Here is a 22,257-nt window from a genome sequence, read left to right as displayed (position 1 = left end):
CTGGACAAATAGAAAGGGGTAAGACAGTCGATGATAAAACGTCTCCAGGTCTGGGTTCAGATGCAAAGAGCTCATTCAAAGAAGAAACTCGCCAAAGCTCGAAATCAAGATCGAATAGAACGTATGTTTACATAAACTCTTTTTAATGTTTTCGTGTGTAGAATCTAGAATTCCATTTCGATGGAAAAGATATAAAATAAAGAAAGAGAAAGGGGAATTGCTAATATCATAAAAATTAGCTCAACGATCGACGCGATCGCAAGTGATTTTCGGTGGGAAAAGTTCGCGATCCAGGATCGCCCTTGGCGCTAGAGCTACCCGAGTACGTCCCTGTCGTGGAAGTCAAACAGAAAATGCATCCGCATTGGACAAAAACGCGTTCAAACACGCGCGAAGCACAGCCGCGTCTGAATATTTCATAACGCGCCCGTGCGCTTTAACCTCGATCGCGGAACGTCGCGTCTCGTTCTTTTTCTGATATCGATTCATCGCTGGAGGAACAATTTCGCCCGGGGAGATCGAACAAACATCCCGGTCCGCCGCTTTGTGCCCGAACGCGTGTAAACGGGAGCGTATCAACTGCACCGGAAACAAAGCGCGAGTCCGTGGGCGATCCGACGGTTCGGTTGCTCCTTCGTTCGGCTTGTTTATAGATTCCATAAAAATAGTTCGCGGCCGGTGGAAACCGGTGTCGGGTCTCACGGACGTTTCGACAACAGTCGCCACTTAAATAAACAAGCGTTTCGCCGGGGAACGGGCGGAACCGACCGCCCCGGCGTAAGTATCGCGACGCTTCCGGTGCAGTTGCAACGCGAGGACGATGGACCACAGGCCGCGATGGTAATTAAAACGGGGCTACCGACGAAACGAAACAGAGGAAACGACGCGTCCTTTTCGAAACTCCATTGTTAGACATATTTGGAGAAGATGGAGGAACTCGAAGATTCGTGAATGATGGGTCGTAGATAATTGTCTTTCAAAAATAATTGTCTCACAAAACAGATTAATCTCGTTATTGTGAATCTTTGCAAGGAGTTACATATGGTCGAAGACGCGACCACTGACCACAAAAAAAATGATTCTTGCACTAAATTTCTAATTTAATTATACGATAAACATAGTTTAAATAATCATTATTACGAAGGATGTTAGTCGATGTCAAGGATATAGATCAAAGGAAAAGCATGCTATGAATAGCATTTATTACTTCATCCAACCTAACGAAAAAGAACTATTTGTATCTTGAAATGTTGAAGAACGTTACTAAAAATTTCATCAAATTCTTCTCCTGTAAAAAATTTGTCAAATTGTCTCCCCTTGAAATTCCCTTAAAAAATGTGTGTTATAAATGTTTCTTGCTACTTTCATCTTCCCTCTTTGAAATAAACAATGACCCCTATGATTGGTAGCAGAGGCTCCATTTCAGCTAAAATATTTAGCTAATAAACGAGTTCTCTAACAGACCTTTTAATCACGCCACACTTGGAACGATGTTTCGAAGCCCTGATCCTGGCTCGAGACATCTCGAGCCCTCTCGCGCGCGCTAAGCCCGGTGGCATCGGTGTGTCTGACGCAACGCACACGTCAGTTTGTCATTGTGGGGCCCGTACGCAACGGCCAGGAGGACCACACACGCCAATGTTGATTGTTGTGTGAGCACACAATGCGTCCGCGTTGCAACAGCCAACCGCCGCATCCAGTCAGGCCGGAGTAGACAGGCCTGACAGTTTTCGTCGCGCCATGAATACTGATACGGACAAACACGCTCCGGGAAAACTGTTACGCGATAATAAATCAATTTTCCGGGCCACGCCGCGGCGCTCTGATCAAAAACAAAACGAGTCCACCTCTCACCGGTAAGAATCGAATATTTAAATCAACGACTCGTTTCTAGCCTCGAAGCGTGATTCTGCCACATACGAGGTACACGAGAGTAAACCTTGCACCTTATGGGCTTTCGTGGCCCAATTTGACTCCCATATCTGAAAATTCCAAGGTGATTTTAGCTTCCTCTTCTTTCTTGTTTCACTTTCTCGTGACTATTCACTGAATTAGTATCGATGGACAGACTGTAATTGAAATTCATTTCTAAATTTGTTGACACGAAAAAACACCTCGTCTGTGATTCTACAGCGCATCAACGCCTCGTTTGCCAGCATCTTAAATCTCCTCCTCGTCGACTTTTCGAAGCGTCGACGTTTTAGTCCTCTCACAGGTTATTATCGTCGCCTGTCATTGTTTCTTTCTTCCCTAATTACAGCCGCGTGTCGCTCTAACTCGAGCAACGCCTTTGCCTTGACGTCCCTTTGTTATTTTCGGCCGGCGTGAAAAATAAATCAACGCGCCAAAGAAGACGAGCTTTATTCCCGTCTAAATGTAATAGCCTTCCGCGGTATTTAATTATTTTCGCAGACTGTCTGAGCGAGATATTTTGGGTGCATGCGACCAATGGCGTTGCATATTAACGTGGCGCAATTAACGTGTCACCGGAGGACTTCTCGTTAAATTGTAAAAGGATCGTATCAACATGCCGATTAACATCCAATCCCAAACCCTGTGCTTTTTAAACAATCTGCGAAGATCGATCGGTTGCTCGAGGAATTAGAATCTGATACGCGAGATTTACACGGATTTATGTTCCCTTTCTTTCTCGTGTTTTTTTCTTCTTACCGAGGAAGGGTACCGATTTCCGCGCTTAAGCGGATAAATAGATGAAGAAACTCAAGACGTCGCGAAATTTGTCGAGGGTCTGCGGGATTCGGAACGGTGCAGGAAGCAAAACAGCCCCGGTCGACCCAGTTTCCGTCCAGCTTATTCCCGTGCACCCTTGAAAAACTCCGCCGTGGGTTAATAGATATTTAATCGAAATCCGTCGAGTCGATTATGGATTATTGGCCGGAGGAGGAGTCGACGGCTCGATAAAAATGATATATTCGAAGTGGTTCAACCTACTTGGCCGGTTTTTCGCGCGTCAGCTGCCCGCTTCCGTCGTGTGCAAACTTCAAAATGGCGATAGTCGAAAAAGCACGAACGAACCATTCCCTGATGTATTTACTTTCGATAAATCGACCAGAATTTTCGCGTTACGGATTTAAATCGTAAATGTCAGGGATAAATGAACGAAGACGTTTGTCTAAAAACAGGAGGATATCCAGTTTGGATCCCGTAAGAGCAGTTCTTGCCGCGACCTCGCTGCAGACCATCGGGCCATTTATGACCGATGGAATCGAATGTATTTTATTTCCACTTGTGCACGACTGTAGCGAACGTTTCCAAGTACGCTCGACGTCTTGAGTGTATTTTTATGTAATGCGTTTCCCTTGCTCCTGCAGGATCCGCGGTACTTCGGTGGACGTTTTTAGAGCGCAATAATTAGAGGCAGAAAATCTTACCGCGCGAACAGGTGTGTTTGTCGATTTAGGGAGCGTTCGCGGAACAATATTTTATTAACCGAACCCTTTTCGATGTACAGAACTCTAAGTGTCGCGTAAAGATATCTTTTATTAGGTCAACCCATGAGTTCGCGGTGTTCGACCTTCTTGGACGCTAAAACAACTTGGCGGGAGAAAAACGAATTATAGAGAAGAATGTGAGTGACTGAAATGACGTACGAGAACGATAAAAAAAGGGATAGAGTAATTTGCGGGTCATCCGTGACCCAAAGTTCCTAAAGCCCAGCTTTTCGTCGTTTTCCATGCTGTCGACGGTCCCTATTAACTCTACGCTAATTGACAGTATCGAGCAGCATTCGCCTAGTCGCGCTCGTCCACGTAAGCTGGACGTTTCCTGAAGCCACCACCCAGGGGACTCGTATCTTCGATACTGGGTCACGCGATGACAAATTGATCAGAGACGCTGTGTCTCGACGCGACTCTTCGACGATAGGGGACTTGTACGCCCGACGACCTCGCCGGGCATCGCGCGTTCGATTTTCACCCCTGTCAGATACAGTCGTGTCCTAACGGTGCACTATCCCGCCTGGAAAAACACATTACATAATTTCCGTCGAGAAACCGGCGAGAAAGAGGGTTAAGGGGTCGAACTAAATCTTTCTCCGTGGATCGACGCGGTACATTTTGAGGCAAATTCATTTTAAACGGTGCTACGAGACTGTCCAAACCGAATTTCACTTCGATCTCTATGGACCAAAACAATCGAAACAAACGACTATTACTCACTCACTCACTCACTGCTACTGTTACCCACTACTCACTACTTGAGCAGTAATTATATAATGTTACTGTTACTGTTACTTATTTACAGCTTCGAGAAGTTTGGTTCGTATATCTTTTAGTCGAACATCAGAAACGTATTCGCATGAACGTTCGATCGAAAGGAGGTACGAGAATGATTCTCCAGAAGCTTTCAGCAGTCGTGAGTGGGGGAAAGCCGAGGCAAGTGGCGCATTTGCGGAATACTGCCGCGAAACAGCTTTTAATATTCTCGTCGTAGAAACTATTCGTCCCGCGTATGAAAATGTATTCATATCGAGCGTTACCAACGCGGATATTATGAATACAATAACGAGAGCTTGTTTGGTGGGTGTTTAAATTCTAATTATTGATACTAATGCTCCAAACGTCGCTGAGGATCGATAGCAAAGTCTTGGAAAAGGAACTCGAATAACCGAACGAGAACTATTGTACCAGCCCAGCAGTGAACTTTCCAGAGCCAACAGGGGAGAGCATTATATCTCTAGAATACCTTATTAAAGGTGCAACGCAAGTTTCCCAACTTCATTATCGAAATAATAGTGAACTTCGGTCTCGTTTTAATCGAGCAATTCGAAAATATTCGATATCGAAGTTCAGGGGTTCCCAGGAGTCCGTCTGCGAGTCGCAGATTTGTCCGTTCGATGTTTTTCGCGTTCCTCGCGAGAATTTCGATGACGCGCGTAAGCAGCCACGCGACAAACGAGTGCGTTTGTTCGAAAGCGAGCGTAGTCTCTGCGGCGCGCGCTGATAATTGCCGCGGCATTCGGGTGTAATTGTTCGTACGAGCGGCCGGCAATTAATTATCGCGAGCCTCCGTCGAGCCGCGTCGTTTTATCGGTGGAGCATGATCTACGGGCGCACGGTTACAACGGCTGGGACGTGCCAGAACAGGGGGGGGGAACGTGACAACGGAAGCGCGCGCCGCGAAACCGCGCGAAATTTCGACGCTGGTCGGCGATAAAAAGCAAGAGGGCGTGTGATCGAATCAATTGATACTGGAGATCGTCTGGCGAGCCCGTCAACGATACGACGACGCGCGTTTCGACGCGGAAATTCACGGACTTTTTGTCACCGGGCCCCGTCGAATTATCTTCGTTACGGCGTCGCGGTTCCCAACTTTTAATTGCCGCGTTACGCAAGGGCGTAACGAACGTTTTCTATTTTGTTATTTTTTTTTAACGACTGTTCGCTTGTAACATCGTCGCGATTATGCCCGGGGAATTCGGGAACTGTAACGAGCGAACGGGAATCGTATCGAGACGCGGGATCGCCGGCGGCCGGGGGCCGTAATGGTTAAAAATCGTTGATTTGCGAGCCGTCGTTCCGCAGATTGGGACATCGATGGTACACGCGCGACGATGAAAAATACTGCCGGTCGGGCGATAAATTTTCCAAATTTTTGACCCCGGCCCGTTACGCCGGCGAATATTTACCGCACGGCCGGGATACGACGTGATCCCTGAATTATAATGTTCGAACCCGGTTGAACGGCGAACGTTCTTGGGAGCCTCGGGGACGTGAGTTGATTAAGCGTATCAACCGTGGACGGGAACGAAACTGGAAAGCGCGTTTGGTGTGTTTGATTTAGAATATTCGAAACTTCGACGGCTACGCTGGTAGGGGAAGAAAGACTCGGCGGGGACTAATGGTCTTCTAAATTTAATATCGGAAAACGCTCGCGTCGAGTCCGTTCGATTCGGTTTTCATCGATTTCAATAACAACGAAACTCTGAATTTCATCGTTCTCCGTTAACGGACTGTTTCACACTTCGCCTGCGGACTGATTCCGGCAGGCGGTACGCGGCGAGCTTATTTTCGAGCGAAAAAACAGAAACAGGAACGGGGAAATTATTACACGACTGCGACAGAATACTCGCCGGGACGTGACTCGCGAGACTGCAATCTATTTCGGACATCGGACATAAGGGAGGAAGAATTTATCTACGGTCTGGATAGTCATTTGGGTCAGGAATCTGATCGATGCTCGGTTACTCGATTTTCTCTCTGTCGCAGCTATTCCGTGGAGCGAAAATTAAATTCATTCGAAATCACAGCCCGGTACAACGAGAACCACGTGAATAGGTCCGCCATTTACGATATTAACGCATCGCGAGCCGGCCATTTTGTTCATTTATAGCGCGGATGGTTTTTAATGAATCATTCCTCGATAGCTTTAATTCGTCGTTTCATGTTGTTTTTCGCTGTTACAAAGCAGAAGAGGAGTTTCCTTTGTTCGCGTATGGGTTAGGAAAACGTTTGCTAGCATTACTTTTTTGCCAAATAATCACTATTATTTGCTGATAACGGGAGAAACGCCCTGCGGCTACTATCTAGAAATACACACTCTTAATACTATTTAATGATAGACTTACTATCAACTGGAATTAATAAAACATCTTTGGGTATATAGTGTCAAAGTAAATGTGAAAATAAAGGTAGAAAACAGCATAATTAATAATAGTTATTATGTTCATTGGATAGAGGATAAAATGCCCTTTAAAATGAGCGTTTGTGCGAGTCGATAGCTTTATTAGTTCCGGAGATATGAGGATTTTAATTTCAAGTCGATCGGATGAGACCGAAGCGCTTGTTTACGTCGCGAGATCAATGAACTTTCTTACTACGGCCTTGCAAGGTCGTTGACCGCACGTGCTCGTAGTAAATAGTAAACGTGACGTCACTCGGTCACTCGGTTAGTGGGTCAACGTGCGACAAGGAGCTCCGACGCGTCAGACGAAGACAGAGATAGTCGAATTGAAAAAATTACCTTTTACATAAATTACGATATCTCCGAAACGGGTAATCGGATCGACAAAAACCAAACGCCATTTTAAAGAGGAAGCTTCACCGCTGCCAACAGTGGTCTAATTATTAGTAAAACACTAGTAGTTTCGGAACTGCACGCGTCTAAAGTTTTAGTATTTTTAATGCGCGTTAATAGCTTCTTCTAAGGCGGAGAGCGGAATTTTAAAAATTAGCTTTTACATAAATTACGATATCTTCGGAACGGGAAGTCGGATCGACAAAAACCAAAAGCCATTTTAAAGGGGAGGCCTTGCCACTTCCAATAGAGGTATAGTAATGGATAAAGTTCGAGTATCTTCGGAGCTGCCCACGCGTAAAGTTTTAGCATTTTCTACACGCGTCACAGGGCTGTTTATTAAAATATTACGAACAATTTCGATCGTAATAACAATATTAAATGTTTCTGACACTATCGGCTATGTTTATTTCACGGAATTTCGTTTGCTTTGATAGCCCGTTGGCCTCTATTTAACAAGACTAACACGATTTCAATTAAGCCGGTTAAATGAGCTGTCGAAATTTGAATATACAGTCAACGAGAGCTAATCGGCTTTACGGGGGCAGATCGGGCGCAAAATACGATAGGAAATCGAACGGTGATTTTCTACTACAACTTTCCGAACGATAAGTCGCAAGAAACAAACACCGTCATTCCACCCATCGTTGTTGAACTACCGAAGCGTTCCCCCAAAGCAAGTATCGTAAATCCTCGGCGAAAGAGTTCGTCTTGCGATCCACGGGGCTCGAAAGGAACGTTTTCCCCGACATAGAAAATGCGAATACTACATATTTCTTCTATCGTTTAGAATCTACCGTTTATCTCGATCCCGGAAACTTTTATTTTTTGCCAAACCGGGTGGGAACGCCGTCTCCTCGACAAGTTTGAAAACCACCGGCTGGAAGTCTGAAGAACTCCTCGAGACCGCTCTCGAAAAGCCCAAGCATTACTTAACTCGCGGAAGAACGCTCAGGGGGGCCCCGAAAAATATCGCCGGTCGGTTTACCTGTGTTTCGATCGCTCCTGCGCGTATTGTTGGCGGGCGTATAGAAACGGGCCGCGTTGCTCCGCGTTTCCTGTATCGACTGGGCGAAACGGGCTCCTAAAGCGCGAAGCCCAGACGAGCGCGTTAAAGTGCAGCTATCGATTCGAGCCGCAAAGCCGCAGCCGATCCAGGCATTTGTCAACGACGACAGGAAACGTGGCCCACATAGGACGTTGCACGACGCGTCGACCCGGACGCGTTTCGAGGCTTCCGAGACGCATTGGACGTAGGAAACGATCGTATGGAACCGGGCACAGGCGCAATTATTATTACGGCCATTACCCGTGTACACCATTGAAACGGTTCGTTCGGTCGGTAGCGCGACCGGCCCCCGGGGTTATTATCCTATTGAGCTCGTAAGAAGCGGCCGGCCGCGATGTGGTACGAGGCGTCTTACGACATCCTCCCTTTGTCGTGCAACGGAACACGACCGCGACAAGAAAACGCCTGACACGCCGCGACAAGAAAGCCACCGATTCGACGCCGCCGAGTCGGACCACGACAATTTATACCAACGTCTCGATCGAGAGAAGCGTGTACATTGCGCTACAGAAACGAAAAGGAAACGTTAATTCCAGTAACATTGATCGATGGTTCTTTTTATCCCTAACTGTATTCAATAAACGTGACGTTAGACAACAATGGCGGTGCAATAAGCTTGATTCACGAATGCGAATCGTTTGTCTGTTTCGTAACGCCAGAATTTATCGATCATTCGCTGATTTCCATCGTTTGCTGATACGTAAATTAGTTACATGATGAAAAGCTCGATACTGAACTTGGAATTTATACAACGCGCGTGATCATAGATTTGGTGATTTCTCGGGATCTCTAAAAGATTTTAAACGATTTAAATTCGAACGATAATAAAAATTGTCTAATAAATGAAACAATTGGAACATTTGATGGGTGGACGAAGGCGAGGCGCGTTCGTGGGCCGATTGCGGAGGGTCGAGCGAATGAAAGTTAATTGAGAGGTCGATGGAACGATTAAGATGGTGGGGCCCCCGTTCGACTGTTTGGCATCTTGTTCGACGATCGCGAGACGCGTTTCGCTGCGGGTACGAGAAATTGTTGCGCAAACACGACCCGGTGAATCGATGTTGATTGAAACGAAGACACTGATGGATGGGTATTGAATCGGAGTGCAAACTTCGCGAGTCGGTTTCTTCGATTACGCGCGCAGGAAGCCAACGGAGACGCGACGAATAATATTCTTGTATCGATCACGCCGCCCCCGGCCACGAATGTAATTATCGGCCCCCGTTCGACGACGGGGGAACGATCGAGTTTTATTAAAGTATTTCTCGATCGGTTCGGTGCTTCCCGACGACGCGTCCCTCCCTTTGTTCCCGGTTGAAGCGTCCCGACGTAATAATTGCCCGGCGACGAGTGTATTTTTCGCTGCGACGACGAAACTGCATCGTAAAAAGAAAAACCGGTCTTCTCGGTTCGCTCGTGATATGGTCAGAGGTGCCAGAAAAGCACCGACGGTGCCCCAGTCACACATGCCAGATCACGCGTACGTGAGCTCGTGAAGTTACGGAAAGTCGACAAAGACAAACCAACGCGTGCCCTCTTTCTCGATCCTCCGAAGATGCCCGAAGTAATTTCGGACCGCCTCGTGGGAGTCGAGAGAGGAAGGCTCACATTTGTCTTCTCGATCTTGGACAACTGAAATTCGACCTCGCGTCAACGGCATACGATTCCAAGTCTCGACTGCCCAGGTATTTTTTACTTTCCCACCTATGTATGTAGACGAACATAAGCAAGGTACTATAATGAAAAAAAATTTTGTGAAATTTTTCTTACGGAAATACACGTTTTAAGATCCCCTGATCATAATTGAATTATTGAAAAAAAATATATAAGCTGTCAGAAATATAATCGGTGGTCAGCAAAGGCTGTGAGAGGCTGGCAGTAGCTAGCAGTAATGGTTATACGTTGCCAGATGTATCAGAAGTGATACCTGAAATGATATACATATGTACGCTCATACATAGGAATAATAAAAAAGAATTTATTTTTGTTCGATAATTCAACTATGATCAGGGGGTCTTAAAACGTGTATTTCCGTAAGAAAAATTTCACAAAATTTTTTTTCGTTATAGTACCTTGCTTATGTTCGTCTACATACATAGGTCGGAAAGTAAGAAATACCTGGGAAGTCGAGACTTGGAATCGTATGCCATTGACGTGAGGTCGAATTTCAATTGTCCAAGATCGAGAAGGCAAATGTGAGCCTTCGAGAAAGAGGGCATGCGTCAGTTTGCCTTTGTCGACTTTCCGAAACGCTACTGGCTGTACGCTTCTGCAGCGCAATAACAAATTGCCGCCACGCCGGCCATAGTTTTATTGCCCCATTTACGGCGACGACTTCTTGGCCGTGCTCGGTTCCGAATCCGATGGGACCGTAAAGATAAATAAGGACGCCTCGAAGGTAAAACGAACGCGGAGACGCCACGTCACTGTCCGCAAGATCGTTAAAACGGACTCTGGACCGACCACCATGGGGATAATATAACGAAAAATTAGATCGTTCCTTGATGGTTCGATGAGAATAACGAGATAAAGAATTATGTGAAACCTCGGTGGCTCTTTCGACAGGATAACGATGGCCATTTTAAGTTTACTGATCTTTCAGTGATACAGTTTATGAATTAGTAGTATTTAGTAGAAAATATAACCAAAAATTAGATCGTTCCCCGATGTTTCGATAAATATAACGAGAGAAGGAATTAAGTGAAACCTCGGTGGCTCTTTCGACAGGATAACGATGGCCATTTTAAGTTTACTGATCTTTCAGTGATACAGTTTGTGAATTAGTAGTATTTAGTAGAAAATACAACCAAAAATTAGATCGTTCCCTGATGTTTCGATAAATATAACGAGATAAGGAATTATGTGAAACCTCGGTGGCTCTTTCGACAGGATAACGATGGCCATTTTAAGTTTACTGATCTTTCAGTGATACAGTTTGTGAATTAGTAGTATTTAGTAGAAAATACAACCAAAAATTAGATCGTTCCCTGATGTTTCGATAAATATAACGAGATAAGGAATTATGTGAAACCTCGGTGGCTCTTTCGACAGGATAACGATGGCCATTTCAATTTTACTGATCTTCGAGTGATACAGTTTGTGCATTGCTAGATAGCATATGAAATATCGTGATTTGCTCTGTGTGAACGATACAGTATTCTCTGGAAAAAATGTCGAAATAATGACCCGGTTTTTGCGTGCTCGTACGTGGTCCCTCGAGTAACGAACCCGACACCCTTAATAGCGACCACTTCAGAAATATTATTACGCCCGTCGTTAAATGCGTTACGACCTCCCGGGACGTTAGCGTCGCCTTTATTTCGCGTTTAAATTCTATAATTCGATCGTCGACCTCGCGCCTCGCCTTCGGTTTCGATCGACACGCTTCGCCGCAATAATTCACGGCGTTGGGTCGCGCGCCCGCGCACACGCCCATAAACACCGCGTCGTTACCCAGAGATTTGTACACTTTCAGGATTCATGGTGATCCTTAATTGTGCGTCCATGCTTCAAGGGATAAATCTACAGCGCGAAGCACGAGAAAATTGTTACGCGCGCGCCTGGGATCCACGGCTACGCGGAAGTTATGACGATCCAAGATGAATGCTCGCTGCACCGGACACGCGATCGTTTTCAATAATTTCACGTTTTCCTACGAAAGATTCCCGCCCAATATTGCAAACTCGTTCGTTAAATAATTGGGAGAATTATTTTCTCGTGGATTTAATCCCACGCATCACTCGTTGCCTTAAGATACAGGGTATTCGACCACCCTTGGGAAAAATTTTAATGGGAGATTCTAGAGACCAAAATTAGACGAGAATCAAGAATTCGTTAAAAAGTTATTAAAGTTTCGCCTGTAGAAAGGCAACATTTCTGACCACAAAGTATATTTCCGGTAAAGAATTTTTTTCTCGAAAGTACGTAGGATTACGGGGGTATGTCTAATCACCAAAAATGATTGTAATTAACCCCTGCAACCAAAAATAATTTTTCTAGAATGATTTGAAAATTTTTAATTTCGCCGAAAAATTTGTCCACCTTCCTGAATTTTTTTCTCGAAAGTGCGTAGGATTTCGAGGGTATGTGTATTCACCAAAAATGATTGTAATTGACCCCTGCAACCAAAAATAATTTTTCTAGAATGATTTGAAATTTCTTTTTCACCGAAAAATTTGTCCGCCTACTCGAATTTTTTCCTGGAAAATGGTTAAGAATTCGAGGGTATGTGTATTCACCAAAAATTATTGCAATTAACCCCTGCAACCAAAAATAATTTTTCTAGAATGATTTGAAAATTTTAATTTCACCGAAAAATTTGTCCACCTTTCTGAATTTTTTTCTCGAAAGTGAGTAGGATTTCGAGGGTATGTCTATTGACCAAAAACGATTGTAATTGACCCCCGCAACCGAAAACAATTTTTTCAAAATGATTTGAAATTTTTTTTTTTCACCGAAAAATTTAGGCCCCTACCCCTGTCGATTTTTCTTAGAAATTTTTAGTGATTTTGTTTGACGCTCTACAGAAACGTTGTTTAATACTTTTTTGTAGGCACCCATGAGCTCTACTTCAGAAAAAAGTTTCATGAAAATATATTCACTACTGTAGAAGTTATGGTTGTTTGAAAATTGGAGCACTTTTGTGGGGGATTTTCTCAGTTTACAGGGGTTAAGGAACAACTTTTCGAATATTCTTGGAATGTCTACATATTCTGCACCAAAATACGCGTAGTTTGCGTTTTGAAACATTAAAATCGTCCAATTCGTTCAAAAGTTATGGCGTTTTAAAGATACGCATGAAATTTAAGGGAAACGACCAGAGATATGGTCAGACATGCAATTTTCGGAAATGAATTTTTTTCTGGAAAGTGCTTAGGATTTCGAGGGCATGTCTATTGACCAAAAGTGATTGCAATCGACCCCCACAACTGAAAATAATTTTTTCAGGACGAATTGAAAATTTTTTTATGTTATATCCGTAATAATTAATCGTAACCACTTAATTTCGCCATTTCGATATAGCGCACGCGAGTCAAACGACGTACACGTTCACGTAAACTCGCCTCTATAGCGATCGTTCTCGCTAACAATTCCGTCTCTATCGTTTCCAGCAGGAGAACGAGGATCGCGTCGAGATCGACGTCGTCCATAATCTGGCTCTCGTTGCTGCTGACACTGGGAACGAGGACGACGTCCGCCACGAACATGACGAACGTGTCACCCTTGGCTTCCACGATGACGCCGATCACGACCACGGAAGGAGTTTATCAGCGATTCGCGATCGAGCCGATGGATCAGACCGCGGTGATCGGTAGCCGTGTGACGCTTCCTTGCCGCGTACTCGATCAGAAGGGACCCATTCAGTGGACGAAGGACGACTTCGGGCTGGGCGCCGTCAGGAATCTCACTGGATACGAGCGTTACGCCATGATCGGCAGCGACGAGGAAGGTGAGTTACCATAAAAAATCTTTTCAAACTCGTTTATCCATAAAAAGCTTGGTCAACTCCGTTAATGTTTTATCTACGAAATCGAACGAAAGGTTGCTCCGTTTTTAAGAACGACCTCCTTTCCCCGCGACGCCTTTCAATCTATCCCGGAGCCTCAGTCGACTCCGGAATTCATTTTCGCGAGTTGTCTGCTGCACGACGCGGGCCAAAGAGGGGCCACGCCATTCCTGTTTTTCAATATTCCGTCGCGAGGCTTTCCCAGCGCGTTTAGATTACACCGTATCCTTAAGGTGCATTCGTAGACGGCGCTGGAATTGTTTTCGCACACGCTCCTACGAAACTTTCCTCCAGGGTTCCGTCGAGTCGCTCGCGATATTGCAGGGAACGCGAATAACAACGCTGCCGACTATTAGGAATTGTAAATCGACGAAGTGAACGACGAAAATCGTAAATTACGTACGTACGTACATACATAAGTGTTCCATTAGGAGAGATTAATTCGGTACCCTTACGTCTTACGTCTGGTTTGAATTATTTTTCCCACAACTTGTTACTTCGAGGTACCTTCGCGGTAACTCGTTAAAGCAGACGATATAATCTCGTCGTATTAGCGCCCGAAGTTGTAGGGAAAAAACAGTTTGCTGGCCGGGGAACGGGACGAGTCATCTCGTAGCGAGACAAACGTACGGTCACACGTTGCAAAAGGAACAAAAGATACCATTCGTTCTGGGAAATTCTTTCTTATGCAATTTGTCCCGTTAGCCTTTCGTCAGACGATCTATTCAGATCGCAGATTGGCGACGCGCTTTCGAACTCTGGGAAAGATTTACCGGCATTTCTGTCGTCGCACATATAAGCGAATCAAAGGTACCGTGTTGCAGAGATCGTGGTTGCTAAAACGAAAGTTCAGATCGAGAGTCGACGGTCTAAAACACTTGGAAGCGAGAGACCAGCAATCGACATGCAACTTTTTCAAACGGTTTCTTGCTCTTATTGTCGCTGGAAAATGGGCGTCGATAATTGATTAATTTCCGTGACGATGATTGGGGACATTTGCCAATTACTTTACTTCCCCGAGTCCCTTGATTACAGTTGTAAAAGAGAAATTCGATAAATTCCCCCTTTAATTTATTAAAAGCGAACAAACGAAGTAATGGAAACGGAACGCTGATATCGCGACGCCTAGCAACGTGCCACGTTGTCTGCAAAAGGTGTATCAATTTTTCACGTGACCTTTTTTCGCGTGATCAATCAGTATTTTCCAACTTCCCTCTCAACTCGATAACAATTAATAAAGTCGATAATAATTCGCACCAACTCGATCCCGACCAGCCACTCTCGCCAAAACATTTAAAATATTTCGATAACCGCGCTCCAGAATAGAACGAGAGATCTAATAAAAATCGAACCGTCTGTTAGCGATAATTTCGAAGAAGATTAGAGCCTAAATTCCCTGGAGCCCTGTACGTTGGGCGGAACTATCGGCAATCGATGACGATAAAAACATTCAGACGCGCAGAAGTTAGAACGATTACCGTTCTCCATCCATCACATTCGGTGTCAGCAGGTGTACACGCGGCACAAAGGATCGCAATACACATCGAGTTTCCAGCGACGGTGAACGGACGTGCGAGTGGAATGGATATCCAGCTGGATGACTGGGAACAGACGAACGAGTGCAAAGGGTTGAGCATATTTTTCACACGGGCTAGAAATCGAATGAATCTCGATGGAGGCGGCTCGGTTCGTGTCCGACCGACAGCGCTATTTCCTTCGCGCCGGGTTCACCTTTTTTCCTCGTCGGCTGGCACGCAACGCAGAGATGCCAGACGGAGCCACGGGTGCACCGGGGACACCTCATTCCACGTTCTCACACTGTGCCAGATCACTCATACGTGAGCTCGCAGAGTTTCGGACAGTCGACAAAGGCAAACGACCTGAATTTTCCTACAGGCCTCTGCTGACCACTGCTAATACTTCTGGTATAAAGATTACTACTTGTTACTGTTTGTCTCTGCTGTCTTCTGCTTCAGGTAAAAAGGGGTGTAACTGGGTAAAACAGTTTTATGACTACCTGCTAACTCGAGTTAGCCACCAGTAGAGGCATCTAGAGACCAACAGTGGTCAGCAGAGGCTGGGAGAGGCTGATACTAGCCTGTAGTAATTGTTATACGTTGTCAGAAGTATCAGAAATGGTCATCAGTGGTCATCAGTGGCCAGCAAAGGCCAGCAGAGACAAACAGTAGCCAGTACTAATCGTTATATAATGTCAGATATATCAGAAGTGGTCAGCAGTGGTCAGCAGAGGTCAGCAGAGGCTGGGAGAGGCTGGTACTAGCCAGTAGTAATTGTTATACGTTGTCAGAAGTATCAGGAGTGGTCATCAGTGGTCATCAGTGGCCATTAGTGGCCAACAAAGGCCAACAGAGACAAACAGTAGCCAGTAGTAATCGTTATATGTTGCCAGATATATCAGAAGTGGTCAGTAGGCCAGTAGAAGCTGGCTGAGGCTGACAGCAGTCAATAGTATATCTTTATACATTGTCAGAGGTATTACCAGTGGTCAGCAATGATCAGAAGAGGCCAGCAGAGACTGTCAACAGTCAGTAGTAATCGTTATACATTGTCAGAAGTCTTAGCAATGGTCAGCAGAGACCTTTAGGAAAATTCAGGACATGTGTCAGTTTTCCTTTGTCGAAACTCAGCGAGCTCACGTATGAGTGATCTGGCGATAGTGTGAGCAAGTGGAATGAGGTGTCCCCGGTGCATCCAGGGCACCGTCTAGCATCTCTGACGCAACGATACACGCGGACGACCCCACGGTCCGCGCGGGCCAAATTCAATTTCCTGCGGCTGTCTATTGATTTTTTTTTTTGCACGCCAGAAAAAAAAAAGATCGAGAGATACGGGGAAAAGGAGAGAAGAGACGCGACCTTCCGGTGATATTTTACGCAGCGACGTGACGCACTCGCGGTTACCTTTCCCACGAACGGGAAACGTTCGAAAAGGGATTCGAAGGGCCATGTGAAATTCATACCGGTCCAGGATCCAGCTGTCTTGGTATTCACGATTCCCCGCGAGCGTGCTCGTGACGCGACTCCCGTGTATCGAGAAACGGGGGACGCGTGGAAAAATTCAAATCGAGCGGCCATTGTTTGGGCCAACGTTGCGTTCGAAGTGCGCGCGGAGAAAGTCGCGTAAAGTCAATAACGTCGTTGCATTAAACGCTCGTGTGGAAAGTTAAATTGCCTTTCTAACGAGTTCCGAAAAATGTCTCGATGAGCGGCTCGCGTCGGTGCCCTGTTTATTTCGTTGGGATATTCGACTCGCTGTTCCTGCGATTCTTAGGTGAAAGGAAGAAGAAGACTGTGAACGCACTGTGTTTAGAAAAGTGAAAAAATCGACGATAAAACACGGGTTTTGAGGCTTGGATTATCCGCTCACTTGACTAGGTGATTTTAAGTTAATTTTCAAAGAACGTTTGAAGTTTTCGATCTATTAAAGAACTTGGTCCACCCATTTTGAGAGTAATATAGTATTCCTCGTGTTACCCGATACGACTTGCAATTCCTTCCAAGCATCGGCCTTCTTTCCACCAGGAGAAACAGAAAATAGCTCCGCGAAAGCAGCCAACAAGCCCCCGGATGATTCCAAGAATACAAAGAGCAAAATGGAGATGAGGATAAATAAAAGCTATAGAAACGTGGAAACGATAGAAATTAAACGAGAGAACGAGAATATAAAAGTAGAAAACGCATAGGTTCCCATGCACCTGCGATAATAAAGTAGAATGTCACAGTCCCGTTCAACCAATCACAGGTGTTCGGCGAGCTCTTAAAACTCGATTTTACCAGTTCGCCTTGAGAGGACTCGCAGTGGCGACTCGTCCAAGTTTAATATACCCATCCTGAATTGCATTCGAGTTCTTAACGCAAAAATTATGAGAAATCGACAGTATTTCCCGTCAAAGAGAAAATGGTCCAAGGAACCGACCGATAACTTCGCCTTAACGCATTCTCATAGCATTATTCATCTCCATTCCTGTCTGCTATTTCAAATTCTGCATTCATACGAATTCAGCCTTGCTCTACCAGCAACCGAGTTCCTTATCCTCTCTCCACTAAATCCTCCGACACGTATACCGCGCTCTATATGAAAACTGCACTCGAGCTCCGGTAATAGTTCATTCGCAGCTCGCGCGTAACTCCCGTTTCGAATCTGGCTTTCAACTCGCCGAGAAATCGGTACTTAATTATTTGGTAACCGGCGTACGGCGTCGATTACCGTCGACCCTTGGATAGTGTTGCAATTCCATGTCGCAAGAATCGTTAGAGGGATACGTTACCGACACGCAAATCGGTCCGCATTCCTCTTGACCGTTTGGATTCCGACCAGATAGCGCGTGTCTCGATAATTCAGATTAGAATGGCAACAATTCAAAACGGTTATCTATACTTTCTACTCTCCGAGCGAGTGGCGGGTCTCGTATGCTAATCGCCCCGCGGAAGGTTGATAATACACGTGCACATCCAGATGTTTCTCGAAAAGTAGGCGTTCTGTATTCAGTAGCAGCGCGGGGGACTTTAGGCGGACGGTGGACTCATGTGAAGGAAGACCACTTTGATAACTTTGCATAATATCTATAGATTTTCCCCTCTGTACGTTTTAATATGAAATATTTTTTAACGCAGGATAAATTGTTCCTTAACCCTTAAATGGATTATTGTGTAAAATAAATGTAATCCTCCGTTAGTTCATTATTTTTTAAATGCCTTAAAGGAAAGTTGATTTCCATTTACTAATTGGGTAAGAATCATTAAGTAGAATAATTCAGTTGACATTGAGAGTCCATTTAAGGGTCAAAAATAATTTTATAAAACGTACAGAACTTCCAGGCAGTAATAAGGATCGATCTTTGCGTTAAATATTAGAATCTCATGAATTACGTAATCGTTCAAACTATTCGCGAGGGGCCAAGCTTCTCCTAGATCAGTTATCACCATCGATACACGACCAATGAAATGTGCAAACAGAGTAAAAGGACGTTCGATGGTGCAAATGGTCGCGAAGCCGCAGAAGGAACGAGACGTCTCCTCGAAAATAGCGAGCGTTTCGTTGTTTCGGAAAAAAAAAGGGGAAAATCGGTAAAATCGAACGATCTTTTTCGGTCGCAGCTGGGACGAGAGCGCGTCGCTCGGCCCGGAAAGGATAGACTGGCCGTTTATTCGATTACTTGCCAATTAACCGCCGCGCGCACCGCAAAGAATTCCTTTGGCAACGCGGAACAGGCAATCTAATCGATTCGCGGCCGCAGGCTATTTTGCGCGGCGTGCCTCGTGCCGACCAACAGATTTAGCAATTTCTCCGTGGCCGACGTGCGGCCGCGAATGTGTGCCACCGCGCGTCCATCGCCGCTGATACGTAATATCATAATACGCGTACCGTTGCTCGCCGCGTCGCGCGATTTAACGAGCCACCCCTGCCGTCCAGAGGACTCTTTTCGCCCTCGTGCGTCTAATCCCGCAAAAACCGACGCTCGGCCGGGGGAAAAAGAAACACGCGAAAAACGGTTCCCGCCGTTTCGGGGTTCATCCGGTGAAAAATTCCCGCGTTCCACCCACCTCCAGCGATAAAACATCGCCGCTACGCGCCGTATCGACTCGCTCCTTCCTTTCCATCTGTTTGCTCGCGACAAGGATTAGCCCGATTCCGCGATACATTGTCCGCTCGATGGTGCACGGGCTGCCTGGAAACTGGGTCGAGTTATGATTTTATTCGAAGATCGAAGAACCTAAAGGAAATTTTGGAGAACAATATTATGCTGACAGAAATCTTGATACAACTTGTATTGAGTAAACTTCATGGGAAGTAAATTTTCACAGCAGTAGGGAGCAACGATTAACGTTTCGTTTTATCGTCAATAGTCATGGATTAGGACGATGTTGCACAAGTTATCGTCCCTGAAAACTGGATCGAGTTATAATTTTATTAAAACATGGAAGAACCGTAAGGAAAATTTTGGAGAACAATATTATACTGACAGAAATCTTGATACAACTTGTATTGAGTAAACTTCATGAGAAGTAAATTTTCACAGCAGCATGGAGAAACGTTTGATTTAATCGACGATGGTCGAACCCGATTAACGATTAATTTAATCTTCGACCGTCGTAGGCAATTAACGTTTCGTTTAATCGTCAATAGTCACGGGTGGATCGACGATTATCCACTTTAATAGTAATCGTCACTCGTTACCTTGATTAAAATTTGCCGAACGTTGCCGTGTGTACGCGGCTGCAGTTCGCTACGTGTACATAGAAATGCACCGAGGGCCAACGTGCACGGCACGCCATACCGCCGCGCGCTTTCCTGACAATCAAGGCAGCTCGAAACGATAAGATTCGAGCGAGAGGCAATTTCAGCCAACGGTTCCTTAATATACAGGGTGTACCGCCTAATTCCGCTACCCGGCGCCATTTCCTTTACTTTTCTCCGAGGAAACGCTCGCTGCGCGAAGTCTGTCGTTGAACTACTTTTCTCCGCGTTCCATTTTCTTTTCGACAATTATTCCAGCCACGTTCGTTCGAAAATCATATTGAAGAAATTCTTAGACCCGTCGTTAAGGAATATAAAATTTTTGAACCCTCGTCGAGTAATTAAAATTTGTTAAAAAATGCCCGACACCCTGTGATGTTTCGTTCCCTCTGCGGCGGGCTTCGTCTACGACGATGCAAACGGCGCTACGCTCGATTTCCATAAAATTATTGCAACATCAGCGGAGGTCTACGTATTTCGCGAGTCGCTCGCCGATAAACGAAACACACACGAGAGAACCGCCCACGCGAACGTTCCAGCCCAGGGTAGCTCCAAGGCGTCGGCGGTTCGATCGGTAGCCGACGAGGAACACGCTTCCGCCAATTTTCCTGCAGCCCGGTCTCGCTTTAATTCCGACGGGACTAATTAATTTCGAAACTCTTCCGTAGCGACGAGGAAAGAATCGTCGAGTTTCGGCGGGCGCCGAGTTCCGCCGGGAATCAAACGGATCGTAAATTGTGGGTGCAGCCAGCGCCCAGCCCCGGACTCGATGCAATTTTGTTTCTACGGGACAATAAGATTGCCGCGACGCCGTGATAGATTCCACCCGCGACCCGATAAATTTATGCGAAAAATAGTTCCGTTGAAGGCTGCGTGATATATAATACGTGCTTGTCACTGTCGCTCGAAAAGTCGGTTCGCTTTAGCGCGGCTGAAACGCGATTTACTAGCAAACGGGCTGGAAGAGATGGACTGGAATCTTTGGGGTTACAAAACAGGTACATTTTTTTGATTTTATACGAGTTATTTCACTCACAACTTTCTGAATACTTACTTTTCTTAAATTTATTCTAGGGGGGGTTGTTTTTGGTGCAATGATAATTAAAATAATTTCTTACTCACAAAGCCTTATCAGAGACATAGTCTTATGGCCAACAGTGATCAGTGGCCATTCTCAAATTTATTCTAGAAGGGGTTGCTTCTGATGCAATGATAATTAAAATAACTTCTTACTCACAAAGTCTTATCAGAGACATAGTCTTATGGAAAACAGTGGTCAGTGGCCATTCTCAAATTTATTCTAGGAAGGGGTTGCTTCTAATGCAATGATAATTAGAATAATTTCTTACTCACAAAGCCTTATCAGAGACATAGTCTTATGGCCAATAGGGATCAGTGGTCATTCTCAAATTTATTCTAGAAAGGAGTTGCTTCTGATGCAATGATAATTAAAATAATTTCTTACTCATAAAGCCTTATCAGAGACATAGTCTTATGGCCAATAGGGGTCAGTGGCCATTCTCAAATTTATTCTAAGAAGGGGTTGCTTCTGATGCAATGATAATTAAAATAACTTCTTACTCAGAGCCTTACCAAAGACATAGTGGCCATCCAACGAAGAGGCGTCAAGTTTCAACGAAACAACGAACGATGTAAAATAGTGGAGCGTTTCAGTTTGGCGATGAAATCCGCGACGCGAAGAACGGGGGGCCAGCGAAGATTGTCGATACAACCTGTTCGCGGCGGCGATATCGAGACCGAGCAATCGCAATCAGAGACGCGCTTAAAGATGCAAACACCGTCTTGGAACCGGCGGTAACTGCAGTTCCGCGTCGGTCGCCGGCCCTCCCGTCGCAACTCTGTCGTTCGTGTCGCGACAACTTCGCGAACAATGGAGTTCGAAGCGTCCTCGCGCTCGAGTTACTCTCAATTCGCGCGACCGTACAGATTGGTAAACAGCCCATGCTCGTACGAGCCATCCGACAGGGGGGACCAGGGCGGAAACTTGCCGAGGAAGTTGAACGAGCTGTCGACAGACTCGCGATATCGATGTATCGAAAGGAGGCTGACGGGGAACGTCGAGATCCTCGTTCGGTATCCCGCAGCCTGGTGTCGGTGTGTCCTCCATTTTAAATACGCTCGAGACTGGAACAGGGGATGGGAAAAATGATTTGTCCTTTACACCTTTCTGGTGCTATTTATTAAGCTGGAAGGTTGCAGAAACTAGCTCTGGTAAATTGAAATCCGTCGTGTTTCGGGGAAGTTAGAGCAATTTGAAAAGACGGGTCTATATCACGCACGTTAGAACCTCCACGAGTATAATCGACTTTACTAAACTGTTCGTACGTAATGTTTGATAACTCGTTGTTTTCCTTAATGGGGGATTAAG

General features: G+C 45.4%; 1 protein-coding gene across 1 annotated transcript in view; it reads left to right on the top strand.

Moving 5' to 3' along the window:
• LOC122398018 (irregular chiasm C-roughest protein-like) overlaps nt 1-22,257 on the top strand; it is a 213,692-nt gene that overhangs the window by 142,070 nt on the left and 49,365 nt on the right. Inside the window, exon 2 of the mRNA XM_043397594.1 lies at nt 13,216-13,553. Within this exon, the coding sequence (XP_043253529.1) occupies nt 13,216-13,553 (338 nt within the window). The remainder of the gene's footprint in view (nt 1-13,215; nt 13,554-22,257) is intronic.

This window comes from Colletes gigas, unplaced genomic scaffold (assembly GCF_013123115.1).
Source record: "Colletes gigas isolate AHSC1104 unplaced genomic scaffold, ASM1312311v1 Colletes_gigas_Sc00010, whole genome shotgun sequence".
NCBI classification, from domain to species: domain Eukaryota; kingdom Metazoa; phylum Arthropoda; class Insecta; order Hymenoptera; family Colletidae; genus Colletes; species Colletes gigas.
This window is presented reverse-complemented; position numbering and strand designations above follow the sequence as displayed.